Consider the following 18,510-nt stretch of genomic DNA (forward strand, 5'->3'; position numbering starts at 1 on the left):
TTTCCCTGTGTCGTTTTTTAAACTATTGCATGACCAATTCAGTGATTAATTGTGGCACCTTACTTGTACATGTTTGATAAGCAAGTGTAGCTGATTTTGCCAATTTGGGTTTTAGAGGAGCCTACCCTTGTTTCGGTCTGAGTTCTGAATGGAAACTCTTATGATGACCAGTACCATTTCACTGAAACTAATGCTGGGCAGATGGGTTTCAGATGGGGAGTAGAACTTGGGGAACTGCTTTGCCAGTTGAATGGCTGGAGAAATTAGAAGTCTTTTAAAATCATTAGGTGATAGTGTTTTCCTTTGAATTGAGGCAAAGTATCTTACCATGGGGCTAGAAGGCATCTAAATTGTTTATCTGATCCATAGTCCCGCTCCTGCTTCTGTTTTTTCCTTGAAATAATAAGGCACTTTCCAAGTCTCTTTTTAGCACTGGAATTACCAAGTAAGATTTTTTTGTGTCATGCTGAGGTTTAAAGTACTTCAGCCTGCTAAGGTTATGTTGCCTGGATCTTGCTTAGACATCTTCCTTATTTTAAACCTTAAAAATAAATTCTTTTTGTAGAAACTATTTTGTCAGAGCATTTCTGGCGAGCACTGACCCGTGCAAACTTAAGCCTATTTACCAGTCAGGCGTTTGCACAGTCCCTCCAAGCTGTGCTCTGCTTCTGGCCTGCGTTTCGAGCGAGGCAATGGCAGTGCTGGGCTTTGATTATCTCCCCTGTAAATATTGGACACTATTGGATTCAATGAAGGATTAGACTTCATTAAACTAAGTGGCAAAAACTCCTGCCAGTATCCATGAGACTGACATTTAATGTTCACAGCTATGTGACTATGTGCATGTAGGTCTAGATATGTATAAATAAACTTGTTCGATCTTGTGTTTCTTCTTAAATTTTCCTTGGCCACAGGAAGATGCTGCTTAAAGGCAAGATGGAGAAATTGCACTGTAGCTTGTCTTTGAACGTTTAGGCTACATGGCGAGAAGGAAAAGAAATATTATTATGTGATTGGAAGTGGTGCAAAAATGATTGCATTTCTGTCTTCCTGGCGATGTGGGAAGCAAGTTCTATGGCTGGAACTAAAGGTGCCGTTGATATGTAGCTGTGGGTGAGAGACTGGATCTGAGATCAAATGAGGTGCACACCGCTGTCAGCCCCAGTCTTTCCTCTTTTTGCCAAGAAACATCATTGTTGGATTAGATTCTGTCTGTTCATTAAGAAGAATTGATATTGGTCTTGGTTTTCCTTTCTGTAGCCATTTGCCTGGATTGTGCCTGGAGTGCTAATGGGGGGAGAAAAGAGAAAATCGGAAAAAGCCAGGTAGGAAGCCAGCTTCTTAAATCCTATTTTGGGTTCTTCTGCTCTGCAGCGTTTTTATCTGTTACTCTTCTCTGGAGTGCTTTTCTTACTGGGAGAGAGGATTGTAAGTTTGGATCAAGCTGTGATCCCCCTGGATCTGACACAGACACAGTGACTGGGTCAGCAGGAAATACTCGCTCGCCCCAGCTGGATCTGTTTCTAAAATGTTGATGAGCCTTCTGAGAAGATGATCTCTTGTGTCAGTAGGTTTTTTTTCCTCTTCTGACAAACACCTGTATTTGCTTACCACCAAGTGCTGTCTACAGTATTTGTTACAGGGGAAATTGCTTTCTGGAGAAGAGATTTCCTTGTGTTAGAAATCTCTTTCTTTTCCCTTTTCAAGAATTGAATTTTAAGCTGGTAATCCACAATGGAATTTTCATTTCTCTACACGTAAGCATACACAGAAAGAAGTTTACTCTTGACAATAAAAAAAAAGCGAACTTAATTAGAAAAGAAAACCTAGCTTGGTGGTTTTTATTTTTTAAATATTATTAATATTTCTTTGCACCCTGTCCCCATCACAGAGCATGCCTCTGAGCGTCAATGATAAGCAAGGATAAAAATGTGCCAGAAATTTCAGTTTTAATCACTGAGGAAGTACTGTCACTGCTCATTTTACTGTGGCCGTGATTTTTTCCTCTGCAGGTTCCATTTCTTCACTCTGGTTTCCTGTTCCAGAGTTACTGCTAACCTGTATGTTTGCTTTTCTTTTTTCTTATTTATTTTCCTTTTGTGTGTGTGTTTTGATTGGTTTTGTTTGGTTTTGTTTTATTTAATCTAAACAGATTACGCAAAGGGATAAATATCCTCATTTCTACTCCCGGTCGCCTGGTTGATCACATCAAGTCCACAGAATGTATTCATTTCCGTCGTACTCAATGGCTCGTTATTGATGAAGCAGACAGGTAAACTTCCAAGTGTTTCAGTGTGGGAAATAATTATTATACCCTTTGCATCATAATTCACTAAGTATTTTTATAAAAAAAGAGCAGGCACACACACAATCTGAAACTATTCATGCCAAGTGGCCTCAGCCAAGCACCAGATGTCTGGGATTAGGAAGAAATGTCCCCTTTGGACAGATTAATGTACAATGATTCCTGGCAGTTTCTCTCAGTGTCTTCTGACCTGTCTGACCACGGCAGAAGTTGAAGATGGAACGTGAAGCTGGATGGGCCAAAGATCTTATCAGCTCTAACACTTCCCCTATTCCTAATCAGCTCATGGAGCATTATTAAGACTTTCTCCTCACTCTATCATCACTTCTGCTGTTTTTATAGGATCCTGGACCTGGGCTTTGAGAAGGACATAGCTGTGATACTCAATGCTTTAAATGCTGAGAGAGACACACGTCAGAATGTTCTGCTCTCAGCCACCCTCACGGAAGGTACGTTAGAGACACATGGTGTCTCCTTTAGCTGAAAAATGCACAGGCAGCTGCAAAATAGTTGGTTGAGTCTGATTACATTACATTACAGCCCAATCTGAAGCCCTTTGCACAAGTGGAATATTGATTTTCTATTGATTTCCTTGGGCTTATGACACTTGTCCTCCATTACTGGAATTTGTGTCAGTGTATGCACTTACGTGGTCCTTACATATGTCTCACAAATTGCGTTAGTTGTTTTTTTTGTTTTCTTGGGGGTTTTTATGTGAATATATTATCACACTCCCCAGCAGCTCCTCAGACTGAACCTCGCGTATTTTTTCATTTTCTGTGATTTAGGAGTAACGCGCCTGGCTGATATCAGTTTGAATGATCCCATCAGCATCTCCGTAGCGGATGAAATCCAGAACGGGCTCAAACCAGCATCACAAACAGACAGACAAGCCAGTAGTTCATCAAACCGCATGGACCAAGAAAACTTTGCTGTTCCAGAGAAGCTCAAGCAGTATGTTGTGATGGTCCCCAGCAAATTGAGGCTTGTCGTGTTAGCAGCTTTTATCCTGGAGAAATGCAAGGTGAGATTCTGTTTGCATTTATATTATTAAGTAGCCCTTTGCCCTTTCCAACTCCTTTATCTATTACTCTGTCAAGGACAGCATGGATTGGATCTAGGGTTTGAGGAGCATCTGGTGTACAGGGAGCCACAAGAGCTGGGGTGGTGTTGTGTCTTTCACACTGGCAGTGAGATACCTGTGCAGTATGTGCTCGTACACCTTCTGGGCTCAGTATTTGGTGTCAAACTCCGTAATCCTTTCCTGTATAATCATGTCTTCAGAAGTAGAAGCCACATAGATCTTATGATGACCAGGGAATTGGGAGAGGTCTGTGGAAATGGCCAGGTGTGATTTTCTTGTTATTTTTTCTTGCAGTTTGAAAAACACCATAAGATGATCATCTTTTTCTCCAGCTGTGAACAAGTGGAATTCTACTACGAACTCCTTCTAAAAGTCCTTTCAGGAGGGCTAGAGACAAAACAACCTGAACATTCTTCTATCTCATCTGCACACTTGGAGTTTCTACGACTGCACGGCAACATGGACCAGGAAGTAAGCATTCTCAAAATGTCAGGATACACAGCTTTATTCCTTATTCCCTATGATTTATTGTGTGGTTATTTTGGGGAGGAGGGCAGAAGAGAGGATAGAGTCATTTCACCTCTAGGGGCCTCACTCTTCCATCTGCTAATGAGAATAAGAATATTGTCCCACTTACTAGAAAGTACCTTGGTAGCTATATCTGAAAACACAGCTGAAGAGGCAAGAGGTGTTATTTCAGCAGGCTGAGGCAGCCGTTCTCTATTCCCAGTGGACAGGCTTAAACCATTTATGTATCCATGGTTCTCTCTCATTCAGTCAAGACAGGCTTCTAACAGCAAAGGAAAACCTCACCCAAGCCCCAAAACATTACTACACAATAAGTTGCCCCCATTAGATGAATGGTGCGGCTTTGATTTTGAAAAACAGTGTCTTGACAGACTGCTCGTTTCCCTGGGATGGAATGATAGCAATATAACAGTGATTATCACAAAATTGGTCTATGTTTTAGCTGGATTGGCCTGGGTCTTGAGCTTGGAGCTTGCTATAGCGGGCTGAAAGGCCAGGAGAAGAGTGTCAAATGAGCTGTTACTGCAGCGTTTCTCTCAATAGCTGAGGGACCTCCTGATCCTGCCCTTGGTCTGTGATAGAGTTCCCACTCTACACTGAGCTGCACAGCAGAGATGGTAAATGAATAGAGCTCTTCTGATGAAGCTAGAGGTGAAGAGCCATTGTTTTTCTCACTCATTCCCATCCTGTGGAGACCAGAAACATGTGCTTTGCTGTCCCTGCAGTCTGGCCTTTCCTCAACCTGCCTGCCTGAGCGAGTGAGCAGGCCTGGTCTGGCCCAACTCTACCCTGACCAGCTGTTAAGCCAACAGAACACCACTAAGTAGCTGGCACCAGGGGAAGGGTTTTGCCTTTTTAGTACCCAGTGTGTAATTAGTGCTTGATGTCTTCAAATTAAGAGCATTAATGGAGCTAAATTGTGGATCCCATATGGTACTGCTGAGCACGGCTGCTGTCATTGTCAACAAGATACAGCGCGCTCTCTTCTTTAATTTTGTCAGCAGAGGGTTCAGTGTGTCGGCGAGGCCCAAGTTTCCCTTCTTTCCTACAACAGTACCTATAGCTGGAAGTCAAGAGTAGAAGGTTTCTTCTTCATCATCAAGATAACAGGACATTCACTTAATTCTTTGCTAGAACTCTGAGGAGGAAGGCTTGAGATGTAGAAATGAGGATAGTTTAGGAGACAGCAAAAGGGACAAGAAGGAAACGAGTAGGATGTTTCTGAGGCCAGAGACAGCCTGAGCTCTGAGAAGGAAAACTGAATGGAATCAGATCAAGGAATGTTGGTGTGCGGTTGTTTCCCAGAGCTAAGGAGAAAGAGCACAGGTAGAGCTACTGAGGCCTTTGGTTGCTAGTGCTTGGAGATTTTCGTGTGTGACAGCAAATATTGTTGTGACGGAAGGTGCCCGCCTGTGACACTCGTGGGAGGAACGGCCTCCGTCCCAGTGTCAGCAGCCATTGGTGGCCCTCACCAGGTCAAGGCCTTTTCTTGCAGGAAGGCCATGGAGGGTGCCCTGGAGCTCTGGCCCAGCAGTCCTGCCTCCTTGCCCAGGGGTTTCTGGCCAAGGTCTTATCTCTCCTACCCTGTTACTTAGAAGATTTATCGCACAGCGATTCACATGAGCAACTGTGCAGCTGATACTTAATAATTACACAGTCAGTCCGGTGACTGCCTGCATGCCCCATTGGGCACATGATGAGGCTGATCTCTTGTGATGTGACTGTATCGCTGTGTCAACAAAATGCGCTTATCCTGCCCACAATGTGACTGGACAGGCAGCAGTTCAGATGTCTGGCTTTTTCTTGCGTTCACAAAAGCCCGTGGTGCCCATCAAGTATGCCGGTGCTTCAACCGTTCCTGCTTTTTAAGATACACAGGCCATGCTTCTGTGTAAACCGTGGAAGTGTTGGCTGCTTTGATTTGACCAAATGCATTCAGGCTTGTCGCAGACACTGTGCCTTCCTACCTGGGACCTACCTGTATGCAATAGAATTTCTTTCCATTTGCAGGAAGAGTCTGATTGTAATTTGTTAAGTCAATTCCTTTGCTTTTGAAGCTGTACATGATACAATGAACAATGCGTGGTTGTTTAAATTGTTGTGTTAGCTGATTTGCTTTATGTTTGATTGTGATGTGCATAAGCACTCTTCACTTCTCCATTTCAATCCTCTAGGAAAGAACAGAGGTCTTCCAGGAGTTCCTAAAATCCAAGACTGGCATCTTGCTCTGCACTGTAAGTAACTTGGAGTCCCTTTGCAGCTCCACACTAATGGGCCTGTCTGATATCTAATGGTAGAGCAGAGGATTTGGCACTGAGCTCTATTTCCAGCTCACTGTCTGACCTTGAGGAAAGTCATCTCCTTTTTCAGCATCTCACATGTTAAATAAGGACTGGTGCCCTCTTTGCAGACTCTTAGATGATCTTTTGCTGCAAGGTACCATATACAGAAAAAGTGCATGTCTTGTACAAGAGGCCTCTAAGTATTTTGCATGGTCTTACATCTGGAAAAACCTGTTCATTCCAAGCTGGAACTTTGCCCTCGACATGCAGTCAGTAGAACGCCATCCTGATTTGTAGTGTGCCCCATAACTGCCAGGTAAATTAGATGTAATGTGATATTTCCCATCTTAATGACTACCCCAAGGTTAAAAACAAAAACCTGCAGGGATGGAAGCTCAACCAGAGACTGGTGTCATTAGAAATGCACATGCTCTGCTGCTCTCCATGCTTTGCCCTTCAAGCTTCCTTCAAGGGTGCTGAGGGAGAAATTCTTGTCCTCTTCTGAAGTTTGCTGGCACCCTTGTGTTGTGGTGGCACCTTCCATGTCTCGTTGCTGACCTGTCGGTGCCACAGCTAGCCTGCTGCAGTGGTGCAGAAGGCTGCACGATTTGCTCTCTAATAGTGGCAGCTGTTGATCTGAAAATGTGTGAATCTTGGCGATTTCTACCCACCGCAAACTTGTAAATTACAACGATCGGGAGTAATTAGAGCTGAGAAACCCTCTCCAGCTCTGAAATGACTCCTGTTCTTGCAGCACATTATTCTTAAAGGAAACTAGTTGCAATTTTTTTTTTTCAGAGAGCGGGGGCTAAATTTTATTTTTATCCTTGCAGTTCAAACTAGGACTGCCATGTATATAGGAGCATTTGATTTAGTGTTGTCAAATTATATATTGTATCACCTGTAAAATTTTACTTGTTATACAGTAGTCTTGGTCCTGCTTATGTGTACAGCCTTTCAGTGATTTGATCAAGGTCAAAATGCATCTTTTCAATGCATAAGTGTAACTATAACTGTCTTTCCCTGTGTGTGGAGATAATACTTAAGTGTCTCAACTGAGAAGGATAGCAGAGCTTAATCAGTGGTGTAGATTAAGTGTTTTGAAGTTAAAAAGTGTTTGGTAAAGTCTAAATGGTAAAGAGGTAAACCCTTCATGCATATGCTGTCTATAACTGAGAAATTTTAGGGACATGTCTTGTCACTGAAATTTCAGTTTAATGAGTTTGGAAAGACAGTGAATGTTCAATTTTAGACAAAGAAAATAAAGTCATTGTAGTAGCTGAGATATCAGTTCCTGGATTCTCCCCTGTTTGAAGGGGAAATGCAGCCTGTGGCAGGAAAAATCTGCCAAGAAACATGCAGCTATTGACAAGGTAGGAAGAAGAACCTAGATTGCCGGGAAGAGGGTAGCGCAAGGCAACTCATTTATCGTAACCCTCCTTCGTTTCAATCTAAGCTACTCTGCATTTACTGCAAGGCGGGGATGCAAATCCTGACAGTTACAGTTCTGTGGCTCAGCTGGCACACGGTTAGCACGTTAAGCACAGTAAGTTGTGTGTCCGAGTCCAAAATCTCTCTGTGCTTCAGCTCCCCATCTGTAAAATGGGGATAGCAGCACTGTTCTATCTTACAGAGATGTTGGGAGGACAAATGCATTGAAACCAGGAGGTGGCCTGTTACCACAGTAATGGGGACCATATGGACACCTTAATATAGAGATACACTTTGCGCTAGTCCCACATTACAGGTGCCTCCCCAACGCAGATGTCCAAAGGGCAGCCAGGCACTGTGACCACCTCCCGCCTCCGAGGGCATTGCTTTTTCCGACGCTTTTCTTCATATCGGCAAAAATGTTTTGCAGAAAGGTGGTTCTGTTCTTTGCACTGCAAAATCGTGCTTTGTGCCCACTACGTTTTGAAACCTGGCTCACAAAAGAGCAACATCCATAGTGTTACCGTCCTTCCCTTGTCCCTTATGCCATGTTCTCCACCCATCTTTCCGCTCCAGTAAGCAATGGGACCTGCTGTTCTTTTTATTAATTTGCTCTGTGTCATATGTATATTAATATATTCCATAAAATATTTTTGCCAGACAATATAAGCTGGCAGGCAAGAAAATAAAGAAGGGCTGCGTATCTCAGAGGGTCTCATCCAGATTTATTTCTCTCTCCTTCACTGAAGTTCTTTGCGGCTTCCTTTGGGATGTGCCTTTTAAACAAGTTCATCTCTTCCAGGGAGAGAGGAAAGATCATTTGGAGATTGTTTGCTGTTTACTCAGTCACGCTAACTCATCTTGCCAGTTTTCTGGCGGCCCCAGCCAAGAGCTTTTGCCTCTGACAGCTTCTGTGCTCTCTCCTTCCTCCTCTGATTACGCAGCCCAATCTGTCACCCTGCCGACGGGGGTCTCTACCCTGCTGATGGCTTTCCACACTCGGCAGTAATGACTTTTGGCAGGCCGGGAAGGCGCGAGAGCTTCTTCCCCAGCTTGGAGAGCCGTTAGGGCCTCTCTGCCTGTTAGCTAAAGCACTTTGTGAGGTTCTTTGGTAAATAAATGAGTCATTTTAATCCAACTGACAGCCTGGCACCTGAGCAAGCTGCCTTCCATCTGTACTTCTAGGCCTCATGTAGGCAGCCAATTGTCAAGCTCAGGGCCTTCAAGACCTCACCATTGAGTGTCTTTCAAAAGCAACTTTAGCAATTTCCTTTGCCCTAATTAGATTGTGGGAGAGGGACTGAGCAAACCAAAGCCCTTGCAAAACTTTTGTGGCTGCGTTGGCTCTGATATTCCGCAGGGATGTGCCTCGTGCCTCACTTTTGGTGTGGCCTTATCGTCCCCCGTTCCATTCCACCCACCCGTTTGTACCCCAGCACCGCGAGCACAGGCTGATAACATGAATTGTTGGGAGCTAAGTTCCAGCGTTTCTGGGGGTCTGCAGGTGGATTGTACCTTGGCCCTGTCCCGTTCTGTAGCTGGCAGCTGGGATCAGGGCAGGAACCCGGTTAAAGCTTCAGATTATGGTGTTTGCTTGGCATCTGGGCTTTCTTTAACCATTGTACCAGTGGAGACTATTTCTCCTTGCTGCTGTGAGATGGTCACTTAATTCTCTGTTCCATTGCCCGTTGAAGGGATTCAGCGGTGACCTGCTGAGATGTCGTATTCTTGATTTCATTGTTACTAAGGAATGGTGGTCATGCATGGAAAGGGGAATGCTGACTGGGGCAGTGGAAAGAAAAGGGAGGGGTAGTACATTGGAAATCCATTGGGCTTCTTGAAAGAGCACTGGCAATAGGTTAGCGCTTCTCTATGTGAAATAAATGTAGCGCTAGTAAAACTGGGTAGGTTTGAGCTGTATTCCCTTTCCTGGTAAGCTGACCCACAGGTATTTTTCTAGAGATCTGAGAAGCAAAAAGCTCATGGGCTCTGCCAGTGGAGAAAAGCAAATCAGCTCAAACTTTTTATCCTAATTCTACCTTGCTGCTGTGTACTGGGGTCTTTGAGGAAAAGGAGCTATAGGAGATGCAGGTGGACTGATACTGAGGAATCTTTGAGAGTTTGCAAAACACTCCAATTACCAGTAAATCCCAAGACGCTTCTGAAAGAAAGCCAAGTTAAACCCCGGGAGAGTAGCTGTTGTGTGTCAGTAACAGCTGAGCAGAGTTGGTGGCATTGTGAAAGAAATAGTGAGTACAAGGCCGATGACGGGAGAGAACATCCTCCTAAAATGTTGTCCCGGGCTATTTATTAGGCTTTTGGTTAACCTTTTCATCTTTCCTGCTTGCTTTGACAAATGCACATGAGAACAATACTGGCTGCAGCAGTAGTTTCCCAGCTGGAGGTCTTAAGAAAAGGTGTCTTAGAAGAGGCGGAAAAGAATCCTTTTGGATGAGAGGGATGGGTTCTGCCCCTGCCATCTACTTCTCCTCCATGTGTTGAAGGTGCCTGTTCCTGACTACAGGGATGGCTTGAGAATCTGATTATTTTGGGTAAACTGACCCTGTCTCAAGGTAGCGCCCTCTCATCAAACACAAGATCTCATAGACTACTGAGTGTGAGAAAGAGCACAGTGTAGGCAAAGAAACAAAGACTTGTCAGCTTGGAGGTACATAAGAGCCACCCAGATCGGAATCAGATGTCAGCACTCCCGTCTGATCGTGCTGTAGAGTTTATAATCTTGTTATCCTGATAACTGCTGTACATGTTCCCCGACTTCTCTTGATTTATTTTCTCCGACCTCCTTTAAATGGCTTTTTGTACATCTGTTCATTCCGAGTCTGGGAACGAGTCGTTCTTAATGAGCGTGTTGGAGCGAAAGTGTCTGTTGTTTTGGAGTGGGCGCTGTGGAAAGTGTCTCCTCTTTTACTGCAGTTGGAGCCACAAAACAACCTGGCTAGTGCTTATGGGAGGGCCTTTGCTGCCAAAACATCAGCTTCCTCGTCTTTTAACGTGTGTGGGAGTTGCATGAAAACACTTCAGTGGGTGGCTGACACATTTTTAGTACATTAAGCTCCTGCTTACGTTCTTAATATATTCTATTTTGCAACTAGCTAAAAGATACATGTGTTCCAAAACATTTCCTAACAGAGTTAAATCTGCACACCTGCTCTGCTATTGCGCGTGGTGAATGTGAAATCCAAGGAGTATGTGAGGACATTACTAATGAACAGAAAATCGGGAAGGGAGATTGAAACATGTTTGCACTACCTCTCTGTTTTGAACAGTATTTAAACTCTCTTTTCTCTTTGAAAGGACATGTTTTTCGAGCTATACTGGCTGTGGGTAACTAAAGGGTCTCATTCAAGTTCTCTCCAAGCTGATGGGTTTTCTCACCAGCTGGCACATCAAATAACACTCCTGACAGCAGCTTCAGATGCTTTTCTTTGGGGCTCAGTTTTGTTTCTCCAAATCAAAGGCAGACTGGTGAAAACCTAAGGGGCAGCCGAAGTTCCCTCTCCTCAAGCTGTACTTCAGCTTCCTGCAGATTCCGCTAAATTGTTTGTTGGCCTTTTATCGTAGGGCCAGGTGACCTGTAAGTCATCTGCTCCTCAGCTTCAGACCATCACCTAGGAAACAGTTAATTAGTTGTAGGTGGAGGTGAGTGCATCTTTGGACATTCCACTCAGGGTTTAGGATCCTTGGCCATATGCTTCAAGGCCATTTTCTTTTTCATCAGGAGCAGCCTGGTTTTAGTTCTTAGGCTTGCTCTGGAGGAAGTTATGCTGAGAAAGACAGTTGCCTTCCATCGCTTTAATTCTGCCTCTCTCAATGTTTAGGTAGTAGGTGCCTACAAGAAGATCTGTTTTCATCGATGACACAAACTGAAGAACCAATGCTATCACTACCATTGAGACAGTTGGTTTTCTCAGATCTAATGTAAGAGGACTGTAGCAGACAGCAATAATTCAACACCACTTTCCTGAAATTAGTGGGTTTATATCCTCCAGGCTTTGAGCCATAGTAGTGGAACATTCTTTATTGCATTAGTCTGTTAACAATATTCCTTACATTTTAAACCCTCAATATTATTTCTGTCCTTCAGCCTGTCTCTCCCCAAACTAGATACATAAAATTCCTATTTGCACAGGCAGATGTTTCATGTCATAATCGCCATCACTGAAGAGTTCTCACTTTGCTGACATCTTCAAAGCATTTTTACTGAAGTATTTTCCTTATTAATTTTAAAGGATGTTGCAGCACGTGGACTAGACCTGCCTCAAGTTACGTGGATTGTTCAGGTAGGTTTGCTGTGTGTGTATGTGTGTACGTATGTATGAAGTGCAGTCTTGCTGCAATGAGATCCCTTTCCAGTCCAGACCCTCTTTCTGCAGTTTGCTTTGTGCTGATGCCTGCAGGTGTGGGAGACCCACGTTTGCAGAGCAGGGACTCAAGGTTTTGCTCAGATACAGCATTGCTATTGTACCTTTGGTTCAGTTTTCCTCTTCAATAACTCCAGTATCATCAGCGGTGTGATAATATTCCACTGGCTGGGAGGAAACACCCTGTTTCCCCCCATAGGAAGCCAAATCCTGTGAAGTACTGGCCATCTCCTGCCGTTCTGTGTTTCTGAGCTTGCTGGAGAGGCAGTTCCAGGAGGAGTTTAAGTGCGATCCTAATGTTAAACTTTGAGTAGCTCAACAGTGCTTGTGCAGTGACCTGAATGTTTCATGCAGGGCTTTGCTGGGTCGGGGCTGGGTAGCTGTAAACATTCGAATTTCAGTAGAACTGCATAGACCAGGTTTTCTGTGGAAGGAAAAAACCAAAACCACCCCACCCAAAACCTGCCACATTGCTATTGACAGAAATATTGGCTTTGAAAAAAAGTAGGAATTAAGGGAGATGGATTGAACCTTAAAAATAGCATCCTGTCATTTCAAAGGGGGAAGTGGGGGCATGAGGTAGATTTCATTTTTATAAAAGATTTATAATTAAAAAAAGGTTCGTTGAATTGGGGAAAAACTGATCCACAGATTCTCTTGTATCAAGTAGCACCTGGGTAAAAAGAACAGGGCACAGACCCTTGACACAGCCCTTTAATTTCTACCTCATCCCTTCAGGAGCAGATTTGATTTTAATTTTGTGGTTTTGAAAAAGAAAGATTGTGTAGCAAGTAGCTACTTGGAGAAGGCTGGGGAAGTGAAGTCTTTAATTCCCAGATCTGTATATTAATATAATTTAACCAAAGATATAGTTGCCAGTGTTAGAACGTAGTGCAAATTACCTAAAGCCCTGGGAGACTTCTGTGTGTCCAGAAGGCGAAATCTCAGCTGTCCTGAGAGCTGCGTCCAAGAGCAAGGACCTGCAGGGAGCAATTAGATTGCTCACAGCATCTTACTCACACCTCTAGCCAGTAGAAACTTTGCCAGAGGGCACAGGTATAAACACTAGAGTGGGCTTTGGTTGTTGGGTTTTTTCCAGTTAAACTGCTGAGGGCTCATTTCTGAGCAGTATCTCTGTGCATGTTCATTTTTCTAGAGAAAAGGGGGGGTGGGGGGTGGGGGGAGAGAATAGGGGGAGGTTAAAGGGAGGGAAATATGTCACCCTTTATCAGATCCTGCAAATGGCTGGGCAGTTTTGATTCTCAGTGAAATAAATGAGAGGCACTGCTATGTTAGGGGGGCTTTAAGCAACATTTCTGCAGTGCCTGGTAGTTATAGATGGGAAGCCGATTGCTACCTGTATCATACAGTGCTGAAAGGACTTACTCCCCCATCTCTCTTAGGTTGTTTCTAACCAGTAACCAGCCATTTTTTGCTTTAATACCAACAAAGCAATTTAACCCAACTCCAAATTTGAATCCATCATCTTTTCTTTTATGGCTTTTCTCCCAAAAGCAGAGCAGGCAGCGTCCTGTATGGGCAGTCCTGGGGGGCCCCTTGGTTTGAGCTCTTTGTGAGCTGATTTATTATTTTTTAAGCGAAGCAAACATGTTCCTGACGTGCCTGTATAGAAATAGAATGTAAAAGGCAAAGAGAGACACTGAGATGGGGAAACTGTCCTATTATCTGAAAGTTGGCCAATGTGTCACATTCACATGTCAAAAAACTGCCGCAGCTGAGGGGGCTGAGTGATGGTTACAGGGATGAGCCCGACGGGCTCTTTATAAACAGGCCAGTTCCGAGGGAGGTGCTTTTGCTGAGATCCCTTTTGTTTCAGATGAACAGGCTGAGCATCTCGTTTATAATTAACATGCTGCGTTCTGTTAATTCCTCCTTTCCCTTCTCATGTTCCCTTTTTGAAGTATAACGCTCCAGCTTCACCTGCGGAATACATCCACCGGATCGGGAGGACGGCTCGCATTGGCTGTCACGGGAACAGCCTGCTTGTCCTGGCGCCTTCGGAGGCAGAATATGTCAGCTTGCTGGCTTCTCACAAGATTAAGTGAGTCAGAAACGCGAACAAAAGTTTCAGCTCATCCTTGCTAATTAACCTTCCATGGCACTTTCAGCGGGACTGTGTCTCGTGCAGGTTTTAATAAGAATTTATTAATTCTTGTGATCCAGGACCGGCCCCAGACTAGCAAAAGGCAAAAAGGAAAGTGTGTGAAAATCATCAGCCTGACAGATTGTGCGTGAGCGAGTGTGTGGTGAGGGGCAGAGAGGAGACGATAGTCGGAGATCCTTTACACTCCATTGTTATCTCTCTGGCCCCGGGTTCAAAACGTGGCTACACAGAGATCACAAGTCAAATGAGCCTGTCAGATGCTAACTGGCCATCTGCTGGCTTAGCACCATCTTGTCAGGGATGGTGCTTTCTCTTCAGGAGAGATCCGGTGGAGAAATAGCTAGGGAGCTGTGGGTCGTATCTTGCAGGTAATTGGTGCGTAAGTGGCTTGTGACAGGAATAGTAGAGGCTTTTGCGAGTGGTGAGCGCCCAGGATGGTCCTGGAGGGTGATACGGGGGTGGACTCTGCAGACCGAATGGAGGATGTGCTTTCAAGCCAGCTGAAAAAGCTTCTCCACTGGCTCCAGCTTGGAAGGTAAAGACCAGCCCAAGGTGCAGCTACCTGATGGCCAACACACCATGAGATTTTAATCCAGCTCTGCTTGCGCAATGGTCCTTTTGTGGAGAAAACCCCCAACTCGCTCAGGATTGCTGGTCAGGGGCGCAGTTGGGTCTCCATCCTCCTCAGCAGGCAGCCGGATGGATGCAACTCCCCTTGCTCCCTGTCTCTCAGCCTTCCAGAACATCAGCCGAGTCCCTTTCATGTTGTACCAGAGCTGATGGAGCCCTGTAAACTCATGCACAAATTAGTTCCCTTTTATTTCTGGTGTTTATGTCGGGTGGAGCTGCTTGGAGTCGAATTTGGTTTTGCATCCTTGAAACAAACAAATGTTGGCAGTAAATACAGGCTTATTCTAGGCTGTGAGCCATTTAGTGGTCTAACAAAGAGCCATCCATCATCCCAGGTAACTATCTATTAAGCAGACACCAGCAAGACATGGAGGGCTAAGCTGACAGGGGTTTTTTTCATGTAACAAACAGCACTGACATTTAAAGGTGAAATCCCACATAATTGTGAATTTTTAACTCCAAGTGGAAAGTTCTAGTTTTCTATTTTAAAATATTTTGGAAGTGTTGGAGGAAGGAGAGGGAAATTTCCATTTTTTAATTTTAAATGTTAATGCTTTTATCCAATTTTATTGTTTTCTAACAAGTTTAAGGAGGAGTGTCACTCACACTGGTAATTATATCTGCTAAGGAGACCTGTTGTTGAGCTAACCCTGTTCTTCAGGAGTCTGTAGAAGACTGTGCCGAATGAGCAGAGCAAGGTTAATGTGAATATGTTTTTTCTTCCGCTTCTCAAATCAGAATAACCAAGCGACTCTGGCGATTGTCTTTTCTTGTTTGTTTGTTTTATGTTCTTCATAAAACGTGCTGCCCTGCAGGTAAGAGACTTGCCAAAGGAGGAGTATAATTTGCCTTCCTTGACCCCCTTCTTCAGATGGAAGAAAATGAGCCTCTAATTGACAAGGGTGGGCGATTCAGCCTGTTTGCAGTCAGGTGTCCTCTGCTCTTCCCACATTCTAGCGCATGGTGTGAGAAGGGGCAACGGGATAGAAAAGAGCTGATGAATTACAGCGAAGATGCGGGAAGGCAGCTTGAAGCTCAAGGCAGCAAGTGCCATCAGCACAAATTGCCATTACCCTTCATAAACAGAGCATTATGGTGATAATCCTGACAATTTAATTCAGTGCGAGGGCGAAAGACAGCATGTGTTGGACTGTCACCGATCCTCTTAAGCACTGATAATTTTTGTTTCTTTATCCTAAGTCTTTGTAGCTTTTGACTTGGACTGCACGAGTTACTGGAGTTGGCATTTTTTTTAGTCTTTGCTTAATTTTTAAATCTCTCGGGGTTATTTTTGTTGGGGATGAGTGCGCGTTGTGGATTTGGTTTATTTGTTTTATTTTTTATTTTTTAAATGAAATTCCCGCTGGGTTTATTGAAATGTAAATACTTCATAAAATATGTATTTCCAAGGAGACAAAGCACGAGACGGGTCCCCGCAGCCTTCAGCTGGTGTAAATGAGCAGCGCCGTGCTGATCTGCAGTAGATGAGGATCTGACCCGGAGTTTATTCTTACGCCCCTCCACCCACCCCAGCGTGCATGGGAGCGAGTCCAGAAATGTTGAGAGTCGGAAGTAATGAGAGCAGACGTGGCTTTGTTCCTGGATGAAAATCCACTTTGGAATTAGGGATGACTGCCTTTGAAATTGGAAATCGCTCGCAATTAATTTTCACTGGTACCTGAAGCCTCTCCTTGGCTTCCACGGTGGAAAGGCAGCGTCTGCCTTTGCCAAAACGATCTCACTTTGGCTCTGCTGAGATCAGGAATTCCCGGTGGGGCTCGAGAAAGCCGCATGCCGCTCTCAGCAACTTTCTTCTCGGTCTTTGTGTGGCTTGAAGTTGTGCTTCCTCCACCTAACTGTGAATGTGTGTGCACACTCATGTTTTCTGTACATTTCTTCTTTCTTTTTTTTTTTTTAAAAAAAAGGTTAGACTCCAAAATGTTCTGTCTCAGCTCTAAGCATAACTAACAGATTTCCCTTCAAAGGGAGGAGGCAAGAAGCAGAAGAAAGTCAGTGAGGTTCACTTTTTTTTTTACCTCCCTTATGTCTCTTTTAGTTCCTTCAACTGCAATCTAGCAGCGCCTGCCTCGACAGCTATCAGATAATTTCTTTATCTCCTAACGGCAGCCTAACTAATTTATAAAGGGAAGCGCATCACCATGAAGGCACGAGTCATTTCTCTGCCTTCTCCCCGGTTGTGCTCACCCCCTCGCACGATGCTCCCCGCTGCGAACCGAGTTTGCGGATCTGTTCGGCTGCGAGCTGGCGGCGCGCCAGAGAGGGGGTGACATCGCAGACAAATCAATGTCAGGGGGTTTGACGTTTTCATTCATAGCGGCGTCAACGCAACCTTTGGGGGGGAGTTGGGGAGGAAGGCTTTTCTCTTGCGTAAGTGCTTGCCGTTTATGTTTTAATTTACTGTTATAGTTTTCAAAGAGAAACCCTCAGTTGTCTTTTTATGCTCCGTTTCCCTTTCTCCCCCATCGCTCCCCCGCCTTTCTGCATCTTCTGCGGAGGAATCTGCTACATCGGGAGTCCCAGCTGCGCAGCGATGGGGCTTCTCTCCCATATAGGATGTACCTGTACCTTCCAGGCTCAATGTCCAATTCTCTGGACCATGCCTTTTCCTTTCCTTATGCTGTGGTAGTGAGCTGGCTGAGGTTGAAAAGGCAGATTGCAAAAGTAAAGGTGTTTGTTGCTTTAATTGGGACGGACCAGGGAACAGGTGAGGATCATAGTCATTGTTAGTTTGGCAAAAATCAATCCATTCCTCCTAACCAGGTGTTTGGAGATCTTTGAGTGAAGAGAAAGGGGATATCCTTGGGGTTATAATTTCTTTTCTACGCTTTGCAAATTGAAGAAAATCAGCGATGCTTCATTTCAGAAACTGCATATGTCTTTCTGACCACCTGAGACTCTGGAGTCTGAGAACTGTTGGACCCCCAAGATTTCTCTCTTCCTTAGACTGGGTGTAACCCCAAATAAACTCCTTGGCTTCCATACAGTATTCATGGTATAAAAAGAAAAGCAATCTCTTCTAGTGATGTCCTTTGCCCATTGCTGAAAATTTGGGCTCACAAACTTCAGCTTTTATCATCAAATTCCCTTGGAAATGGGACCCAGTTTGGATGCAGCTGTTATATTAATGGCCTGGAGCTGCACAGCTGTTCCTGTGCTGTGTCACCTGGTGTGCGTGTGCCCCACAAGACAGCGTTAAAGAGGATGAAGAATTTCTAGTCTCCTGTAAATGCACCTCTAAGTAGGACCAGTCACTTGAAAATGAAGCAGGTTTGTAAGCGTTTCCAGTATCTGGGCCATGACAGTGCCCAGCGGTGTCTTGCAAGCAAGAGCGGAGAATAAATCACCTGGTTGAATCTAGAGGAGGAATGTGAGTTGGCAGAATGAAAATAAATGCCCGGTGTGAAGCCTGGCCAGGACAGCTGACGGAGCCTCCTGGATTTTAAAGTAATGCTGCAGGGTCCCTAATGGGCTGGGCTGTGGCTTTACACTTCAGATGAGAGGGAAGGAAATCAAACCATGTATTTTGTGCCAGAGGTGGGTTTTGAAGCTATAAACGAACTGGAGGGTGAGCGTGTCTCTGAGCTTTGACCCAAGCGATGTAACAAGAAGTTGGAATGATGTAAGATGTGGGAAAGAATGATGACGTGACCGGGGGGAAGGAAACTGTGAGAGAGTCGGCTCGAGCGGAAGAGTTTCTTGGAATCCCATTGTTACCCTCTGAG

General features: G+C 44.5%; 1 protein-coding gene across 2 annotated transcripts in view; it reads left to right on the forward strand.

Moving 5' to 3' along the window:
- DDX31 (DEAD-box helicase 31) overlaps positions 1–18,510 on the forward strand; it is a 43,087-nt gene that overhangs the window by 5,408 nt on the left and 19,169 nt on the right. For both annotated transcript variants that reach the window (XM_065035742.1, XM_065035744.1), the window contains exons 9-16: positions 1,261–1,325; positions 2,153–2,272; positions 2,648–2,754; positions 3,094–3,329; positions 3,684–3,860; positions 6,092–6,151; positions 11,881–11,931; positions 13,935–14,074. In XM_065035742.1, the coding sequence (XP_064891814.1) occupies positions 1,261–1,325; positions 2,153–2,272; positions 2,648–2,754; positions 3,094–3,329; positions 3,684–3,860; positions 6,092–6,151; positions 11,881–11,931; positions 13,935–14,074 (956 nt within the window). The remainder of the gene's footprint in view (positions 1–1,260; positions 1,326–2,152; positions 2,273–2,647; positions 2,755–3,093; positions 3,330–3,683; positions 3,861–6,091; positions 6,152–11,880; positions 11,932–13,934; positions 14,075–18,510) is intronic.

Source organism: Columba livia, chromosome 19 (genome assembly GCF_036013475.1).
Source record: "Columba livia isolate bColLiv1 breed racing homer chromosome 19, bColLiv1.pat.W.v2, whole genome shotgun sequence".
NCBI classification, from domain to species: Eukaryota; Metazoa; Chordata; class Aves; order Columbiformes; family Columbidae; genus Columba; species Columba livia.